The following is an 8,959-nucleotide window of genomic DNA, read 5'->3' as shown; positions in this document are numbered from 1 at the left end:
TTTATTGCCTGTGTGTCCAGAGAAATTACACGACCTCTCTGAGCTTCTATTACTTCCTTGCTTGTAAAATTAAGGTTAATAACATGCCTCCCAGAGCTCCTCTGGGGCTTATGAGACAAGAGGGCCTGACACCTGGTAGTGGAAGGCAAGAAGCAAAATTTGGTTTCTACTCTTTTTCCCACATTCACACTTTCACTGGGCAGAGCCACTGGGATTGAATGGAACAAGGGAACGAACAGCACAAGTTAATCAAAGTTAAGAGGGTTTCTTCCTCAGCTTCATCCCAGCCCCTCCCCCCCTCCCCTAGTATACTTAACTGTTATCTTTACTCTCTAGCACCCCTTTGCCTCTAACCCCCCAACTCACCAGCTTACTGCCCTTTCATTCTTTCAAGTATCAACTCTGGCCCTTATCACCAAGCTCCAGGAAGCATCTTATAAACCTGATAAGTTAAAGACCTTAAGGCCCCAGACCCACTTGAACAAAGCCCTGGTCCTTCCCTAAATAATTTCTTTTCCCATCTATTGTGAGCTCACTCCCTCCTGAAGGGCCAAATTCTGTTAATGTGTAATTGATGAAAAAGAGAATGAAGAAACAAAACACTCATAAACATAAGATTTGGCTCAATTATATATTTGCCAGGCATTTTATTTTTTCTAAAAACAATAAAAAAAAAAAATCAACTTTAAAAAGGAAAATGTATTTAAATAAAAAAAATTATGGTTTATAATACATTGGAATTTTGTATAACTGCTATAAACGTTTTATTAAAGTTATTTACATTTAATGGCTATATTTACACAGCAAAATTGGGTAAACTTTAAGATTTTTTTAAAAAAACAATTCTTAAATACAAATCTGTTAAAGAAAAAAAAAAAAAAAATGATGGCAAGCATAAAAAACGTTCTTTTATGCCCAAAGTCCTATTTGAGGCAGTTTACATTATGGCTAAACCTTTCAGTCTCAAGACCCAGCCACGGTTGTGCGGTTGCACTTGACCATGCATTTGAAAAGTTCATATGTCTAGTGAATTCTGCAGTTGTGTCAGGAGGAACCTTTTCCCTTCCTTTCCCTTGGTAACAAGTGAGAAGTCACGAGCGATTCCAGTTCCTCCCTCCCATAGGTCAAGCTTTATGCACAAGAGTTCCGTAGCTGTTCAAGTTTGTGTTTCAACTGTTCTCGTCGTTTCCGCAACAAGTCCTTCTCTGAAATGAGCTTCTGCTCCTCTGCTTGGACGGCCAGGATGTACGCGGTGGCTTTTTTAAGGATAACTACCTTGGGGGCCTTTTCGTTGTTTTCCAACTCTGGGATCTGGTCGCGCAGGGCGAAGAAGCTGCGTTTCAGCTCATTCCTCCTCTGGCGTTCCAGGACGTTGTGTGTCCGCCTCTTGTCATTCTCCTCCGTGTCCGAGGACCTGGGGCTGGCACATTTGCGGTTGTTGCTGATCTGTTTCAGGACTCGGCCACTGTCCAACTTGGCCCTCTTGGCGGGGGGATAGTCCTTCCTGGTGGAGGGGGGTGCTGCGTAGTTGTGCTGATGGGTGGACACGTGGCACCTCTTGAGGACCAGTGGGCTGTGAGGAGGTTTGCTGTGACTTCCCGCAGAGGGTGACCCCGATTCTGACCTTTTGGCAGGGGTCTGCCTCTTTTCCACAGAAACGACATCGATTTCTTCTTCATCCTCTTGTTCTTCCTCTAAGAAAGGAAACAGAAATCACCTGGTTAGCGCCCATATTTCCTTCAAGTCATCAACGACGACATTAAATTAATGCCAGGTAAATATAAAGTATTATTATATGAGGAAGGACCCTGGCACAGAGTTATCCCCAGAGAACAAACTGGTCAGTCATCACTGCTCTTTCCTCCATGAAGGCAGAATGACAGCTGGGTTTATGGTGCAGGCAAGAAAATTACAATTTACTCAGGAACCAACATTGATGCCAATTCTTACCTAAGACTTAATGAAGCTTTGGACACACCCAAAGCAAAGCACATTCCCAAGCACCTCCTATTTTTAAGGGACTTTACCAAGAACCCATGTTGCAAAGGATAGCTGCAAATCTGTTGGTATGTCTTTAGCAACTCCCTATTTTACTGGAAGTGCAAAAAGAAAAAAAAAATCTTGAAGCTTTGCCAAAAGTACTAGGGAGTAGAGGAAGGAAGAAAGTCCAGTTTTGGAAAGGATTTGCTTTTAAGTGTTCAAAAGAGGCTGCAAAGATCCCAACTTCTGCCCATTCACTCTTAGGCACTTTCACTGGTTTGCAGCCCCAGGCGAGAGACTGCCCAGCCTCTGCCCACAGCCCCTCTTCATAGATCTGCAGTCCATTAAATTCCAACACTCCTCAGAAAGGAAGAGGGAGGCAATTCTTTCACTCAGAGATCAATCCTCCGTTAATCTCATTCACACTTCCCCCTTCCCCCCAGGGCAATTAAAATGCTTAAGAAAGGTAAGAGGGAGTGGATTGAGTTGCAAGATAAACCAGGAAGATTTAAAATCCAAAAGAAATTCCTAAGGGGCGGGAAGGAAACGCAGGGGCCAGCCACTAGGGCGGTCTTAGGGGAAGGGATGGAAGGGAACTGTGAAGTCCAGAGTCTCTGGGATGTTGGGGCTCCCAGATCCTTCCAGATCTGCCATTTCTTTCCCAAATACAAGAAAAGACGGTGCCAGCTGAAGTGGCCAGCTGAATGAGCGGCGCATGAAAATCAGAAAGACAGCCAGCAGTGCCTTTTGTCAGGCGCGCAGGGGTCCAACTTACCGGAGTCGCTGCTGGTGGTGGGCGGCGTGTCCTCGTGCAGCGCCAGGGGCTCGGGGCTGGCCCGCGGGGAGGAGGTGGCCGAGGACAGCACAGAGTCCGAGGACGGGGAGAAGGCGCTGGAGTCGGGGGAGGCGCAGGGCTTGGGCGAGCCGCCGTCGTTGAGCGGGTAGGGGAAGACCACGGAGGGGTCGATGCACTCGGAGGCGGCGGCGCTCAGGTCCTGCAGGTACAGGCTGGAGGTGGAGCAGGCGCCGTGCCCTCGGGCGGGGCTTCGGCCGCCGCCGTCTTTGCGCGCCGCCTGGTAGGAGGCCAGCTTCTCCGAGACCAGCTTGGCGGCTGCCGAGAAGCCGCTCCACATGCAGTCCTGGATGATGATGTTTTTGATGAAGGTCTCGTCGTCCGGGTCGCAGATGAAGCTCTGGTTCACCATGTCTCCTCCCAGCAGCTCGGTCACCATCTCCAACTGGTCTGCGGTGGAAAAGCTGCCGCCGCCGCCGTCGTCAACCTCCCTGGGTGAGAAGGACGCGAACGCGACATAGGAGGGCGAGCAGAGTCCCGAGCGGCGGCTGGGCGAGCGGGGCGGGGTGGGCAGCAGCTCGAATTTCTTCCAGATATCCTCGCTGGGCGCCGGCGGCTGCAGCTCGCTCTGCTGCTGCTGGTGGTAGAAGTTCTCCTCCTCGTCGCAGAAGAAATAGGGCTGCATGGAGTCGTAGTCGAGGTCATAGTTTCTGTTGGCGAAGCTGACGTTGAGGGGCATCGCGGCGGCCTGCGGAAGGGGGCACACAAAGGGGGGCAATCTTCAGTTACGGGGTAGTCTAGGTTGGTGCCTCGCCCCCGCGCGGCGCGAGCCACAATCACGCACCACTCCCCTTCCAGCGCTATCCCGAAAATGGGCCAGTGGCTGAAGGGGCAGGGGGGCAAAAAGGGCAACCTTTCACCCCCTCCGGGTGACCCCCTATCTCGGACACATATTTGGTGAGCCAGCTGTGGAGCGCCCGGGGGACTTTTGTCTGGAGCGCAAAGCCTGGGATTCGGCCCCGCAGCTGGAGAGCAGTCGAAATCGGCTTTGGCCTCGGGAAGAGGCCAGGAGAGGCGGCGGAGGGGAATGCAATCAATCTGCCAAACCCGAAAAGTTTTGCGCCACCTGAAGGAGAAGGCGAGAGGCGCTGCGCGGGAGCGGCTGCGCCCCTTCCCACTCGGGCCCTGGCCGCGCTCCTTCCCCGCCGGGCGCCTCCGCCCCTCCCAACCTCCCTCTCCTCCTCCATCCCCACCCCCAGCGCGCTCCCCTCCCTTCTTTGCCGGCTTTTCTTCTTTTCCCTCGCCGGCTCGTGAGGCTAGCTCAGCCGCGGGCTTTAACCCCCCCATAAATAAAAGGGGTGTGTTAGAGAATAACAGGGCACCTCCCTTCAACGTCCAATACGGCAACGCAACTGCGCCAGAGACCCTGCTGCGAATCTGCGCCGGGAACGCGGGCGCCCTTCCCTTCACCCGCCTAGCGTAGCAGCTGTTCTGAAAAAGCCCGGAGCGGCGCTCCTGGCGGTCCCTCCGCATCTCCGGGGCGCGGGGACACGGAGGCAGCGGGGGAGCCAAGGCTGTGTGCGGAGATTTGCTCTCGTTTTCTAAGTCCATGAATCCAGGAGAATCGGACACATCCCTGGCCCCAGCCTTCCTTCCCTCTCCGCCTCCTGCGCCTCCCCAACACCAAGCCCTAACACCTCGGTACACCAAGATATTTAATTTTATCATTCTCTTCAGAAGCCAAATGCCAACTTATGAAAAGGAGCGGGGGACGAATTGGGAACGCCAGGGGAATCCGAGGGCCGGACGCGCCGCAGTGTCTCTGGCTGTCAGAAATGCGGGCAAAAAAAAAAAAAAAGCTGAAATTTAAATGCCCTTTTGGAGACGAGGAAAAGTCAGAGGCTGCGGAGCTCTCTCGATCACAGAGAAGGCTATGTAATCCTTACTCCAAGGAGCTCAAGCTGCAAAGGGCTTTCTGCTCACCACGAAGCATAGGTTCTCCCCCCAGCCTCCCCCCAAACCAAAGCAATTAATGCAATAAAGCAGGAATGCCCAGCCCGCCAGGCTTTGCGTCAATATCCGTCGGCAAAAATCTCCAAAGGCTTGTTTTAAAAAAACGCACCCCCGTCTTCCCTCTGCTTTCCATCCTCCCATCTTGACAAGTCCCTCTACCCCATCCAGTTCTGCTTCAGTCCCCACCCCACCCGACCTACCACAACTACTCGGAGAAGTGTCAATAGTACCGGATTGGGAGAGAAGACACCCCGACTCGGGTATTCGACTCATCCCGTCAATAAAGCGGTAGAAAAAAATTAATTAAAAGACAAATAGATCCGAGGGCTTACCGGGTTTCCCACTACCCGAAGGAATTCCAGCGTCTAAAAAGGGGCTAGGAGCGCCTTTCAGGCAGCGGCAGGGAGAAGTGTCTCCCCAAATAGGCAGAAGATCCTCCCCGCGTCTGGAGAGTCGCGTTCTCGCTCGGGTGTTGTAAGTTCCAGGGGAAAGTGCCGGCCCTCTGCAATGGGCAAAGTTTCGTGGATGCGGCGAGGGTTGCGGGTCTCCGGCTGGGGTCAGCGGGAAGGGTGGGGAGGCGGCGGCTGTGCCGGAGGCAAAGCCTCTTCTCGCGCCGTGTCGCCCTGCCCTGGGCGCCCAGAGTGCGACTCTGCTCGCCCGGCTCGCTTAGCTCACTCCGGCGGGTCCGCCCGCTCGCTCCCTCTGTCTCTCGCTGGAATTACTACAGCGAGTCCGATAAGCCGGCTTTTATATTGGTTAAGGTTCGATCCCTCCCCTGTCCTTTCCCGCCAAGCGAGGGAATAGCCCAGCCCTTCCAGAGGCAGGGGGGGGAGAAGGCGGCGGCTGGGACGCGTGAAACGCAGTGGTCGCCGCAGCCGCGAGGAGCGCAGCCGGGGGGTCCTGGGCCCAGCAGACCCTTGCCTATAAAGGGCCGGTGGGCGGGGATTCGCGGGAGAGGATCTTTTTTCTCCCCCCCCTCCTTCCCCCCTGCTTTGGGAATCCGGGAGGGGCGATGGGGCGGGGGAGGAGACTCAGCCTTTGAGCCGGGCTCTCCGGTGCGCCGAGCGACCCGATGTAAATAGACTGAGAGCGTAGCGCATTGACTGAGCGCGCCTACCATTTTCTGTCGCTGGCGCGGAGACCCGGCCCCCGTCCCCCGCGCGCTCTGTGCCACAGACCGCTTGCTCGGCCTGCGAGCTGAGGTCGCAGGCGGAAGAGCCGAGCTCTCCGCACAGAACACACCGCGCCCCCACGGCCGCGACAGGCACGGCCGGGGAGGCCGGGCGCTTCCCTACGGCTGGAGAAAGGGCAGCGTTTGGAATAAGCCCCATGAAGAGAGGAGGGAAGAAAGGGTATTTCTGGGCGCGCGCCGAGTGTGTAGCTGGGGATAAGTGATGAGAGGTAGAGGGAAGAAAACGATGCCCGGAATTATTGAAATAACTCCGCAGCACATTGCCACGTATACTTGGAGAGCGCGCTGTGAATCAACACCCATTGCGTTCTTTGGGGGCGTTATGCTTTGTGCGTGTATAGCTGTCTCTGTTGGATACCTCCCACCAGAGTGAATCCCCTGTGTCCCCCAAGGCGTCCCCGTGCCTCTCGGAGTTCCAGGTCCGAAGCCAGGTTTCAGAAAAATTCTATTTGCGCCCGCGGCTCAGGTTTGCGCCAGTGTGGGGCTGCCAGGTTTGGGAGAAAGCAAAAGCTCCAGAAGGAACAATATTGGGGAGGGGTAGCGGAGCCGCGGGACCGGAATCCCCAGAAGGGGGCCAGAGGCGAGCTCGGGGACCTTGCTGGGGGTATCGGAAGCGTCCGCGAAGGAAACCGTTAACTCTTTCCTCCTTGGGCAAACCGGACGTTGAACTTCCTTCCCGGGTCTTCTTTTCCCTTTATTATTGGAGTCACCACCAAGCACAGAATAATGCATTGGTTCTGATCAAAGGAGAGGAGCCAAGGATTACTTCCGGGCCTTTTTTGGGGGTGTGTGTGTGAGCCAATTAAAAATTGGCCGAATTTCAGTCAATAATTTCCTAGTTCAGTGACCCTGAATTTTTGTTCTGAATGCCGTAGTGAAAGTTGGTGTGCCTAACCCGCGTACATCTACATACATCTCACGTACACGTCGACCCAGAATGTTGCCCAACACGACCAATGAGTTGGTCTCTGCCTGAATGAATCTATATTTAATATTTAATGCATATTCGCTCAGAATTTGCCATTTTGCACTATGCTAGGGCATTAAAAACAAAGGCTATGGTCTTCCCGTCCCCGGTCCTTCACCCCAAGGCATATTATTAAGTAAACTTCTCCACCTCTCGCCCCGTCTCCGATTCCAAAACAGAATAAAACGCGGAGCCCCCTCCGTCTGTAGCGCGCTCGTGTTCCAGGTAAATGATGAGCCGTTGAGTTTGCAGCTCGGCGTCCGATTGTTAAATGAGTAGTAACTTCCTCCAAATCCGGCGCCCAGCACCATTCAGCTTCAAGGGCTGCAAATTGCTCCAGCCTCCCGGCCTCCGCCGCAAACGGGGGGAGCGGCCAATCGCCGGGCACGGTTTTGCTGCAAAGCCGACTCCCCCCGCCCCCCGCCCCCCGCCCCTGCGCCCGCCCCGGGTCTGGGAAAGTAAAGTAAGTGTGCCCTCTACTGGCCGCCCGGGTCCCCGCGCCCGCTGCCCGCGCAGGGCTGGGTAGGTGGGGGGCGGGCGCGGCCGGCGCCCCAGGCTTACCGGGCGGCAGGATCCCAGGCTCCCTAAACCAGTTTGCAGTCGCCTTCTCCTGAATTCCTTCAGTTGCACGGCGGAGGAATTCCTGGAGGAAAAGTGGCTCAGAGGCGGCTTTCGACCACATAAGCAGTGGTAAAAATGAACCCATCACTACTTATTGACGATGAACGTCACCCCCTGGAGAATGAGTGCTGTTTATGGGGGACGTGAAACGAAGAACAAGTGCACAGGGAAAAAATGCCAGCAGGCCTCTAACTTGGCGAAGCTAACTTAGCTCTCAGTCTCAGAGCCCCCCATCTTCTAACTCCCAAATTACAAAGCGAGACACTAGGTTTATTGGGGAAGGGGAGGCACCGTGGAACGTGAGGGGTACTTGGTTATTGTTATCTTTTTTTAAATTGGGCTGATGAGGGATAGATAGCTAGACATTTTTATAGTGATGGGGGGAGGCACATTTGAAATTTCATTGAAAAAAGTGTGAAGGACGATTTTAATAAAAAAGTTTTTATACTTAAAAGGTTGGGCAATACAGGTCAAAGTAAAAGTGGAAGGAATTTTCAAAGCGTGCTTAGTAGGTGTGAATATTGCAGGTAAGTTTTTATGATGAGGAGGATGCCTGACAGTGTCTGATCACCTAGATAGATCCTCGGGGAACTTGGCAGCAGGGCATCCTTCCCGGAAGAGCCCTCTTAGGGTGATTTCCTAGGAATCTGGCACCTTTGGCATTGCTCTGCTGGAGGCTGAAGGACTGCTCTCCACGGGGTAAAAAACAAAAAGAAAAACACCCCCAAACCAGCCAACCCATCAAACAACAACCAAGGTTGGTCTAGCTTGACCTAGGAGGATAGTTTTTAAAAATTGCTAAAGGTGGCAGATATGCCCTATCTTAAGGTCTGAGTACTAAATTCTGTCGGCTTGGTGCAGGACTTGTGAACCCCAGGAGAGATGCTGCTTGTGGATTCAGGACTAAACCTCATTCTCACCAGGCTGGTGACATCACCTGGGGTGTTACTTTCGAGTAACAGCTTGGGGTGTTTTGTGTTCCCAAACCAGGTAGGGACCACCTCCTCACTTCACAAAGGAGGAAACGGAAAGTCAGATCACAACCAAGTTCACTGTCTTTTGTCTTTTTTTTTTTTTTGAAGACATTTTTAAGAACATTTGGCCTAGAATAGACATTTACTAAGTTAAGAATTGGCTGAGGTGATTAAAACTAATAATATTCAAGATGACCGAAGTAATCCACAGTCAGTGTAAAAGCAAGATTGGAAATAGAAGAATAAAGGAATAATAATAATAAAAAACCCTAAAAGAGTTTCTAATCCTGATCACTCAGAAATAGCTGTTGGAATTTATCTTTTGAAGAACATTTTTTAAGGATGACTTTGGTCTTTCTACTTCTTTTTGGAAGTCAGTGGAAGGTGTCTATCGATCGAACATTCCAGGTTTGCTGGCC

The 8,959-nt window shown here is 52.7% G+C and overlaps 1 protein-coding gene across 1 annotated transcript; it reads right to left on the bottom strand.

Annotated features, from left to right (window-relative positions):
* Positions 1-661: 661 nt before the first annotated feature.
* MYC (MYC proto-oncogene, bHLH transcription factor) lies at positions 662-5,142 on the bottom strand. Its single transcript, XM_016215994.2, has 3 exons — positions 5,119-5,142; positions 2,756-3,521; positions 662-1,694 (listed from the first exon to the last, which is right to left on the bottom strand). Exons 2-3 carry the CDS (start codon positions 3,510-3,512, stop codon positions 1,132-1,134), a joined length of 1,320 nt encoding a protein of 439 aa, XP_016071480.1. The 5' UTR covers positions 3,513-3,521; positions 5,119-5,142; the 3' UTR covers positions 662-1,131.
* Positions 5,143-8,959: the final 3,817 nt, after the last annotated feature.

This window comes from Miniopterus natalensis, chromosome 16, assembly GCF_054644295.1.
Source record: "Miniopterus natalensis isolate mMinNat1 chromosome 16, mMinNat1.hap1, whole genome shotgun sequence".
Taxonomy (NCBI): domain Eukaryota; kingdom Metazoa; phylum Chordata; class Mammalia; order Chiroptera; family Miniopteridae; genus Miniopterus; species Miniopterus natalensis.
This window is presented reverse-complemented; position numbering and strand designations above follow the sequence as displayed.

Excerpts from the sequence above, each read along its gene's own strand:
- MYC (XM_016215994.2), bottom strand. The coding sequence starts at position 3,512 with ATGCCCCTCAACGTCAGCTTCGCCAACAGAAACTATGACCTCGACTAC. Across the intron at positions 1,695-2,755 it reads CACCACCAGCAGCGACTCCG|AGGAAGAACAAGAGGATGAA; the intron begins GTAAGTTGGACC and ends TTCCTTTCTTAG.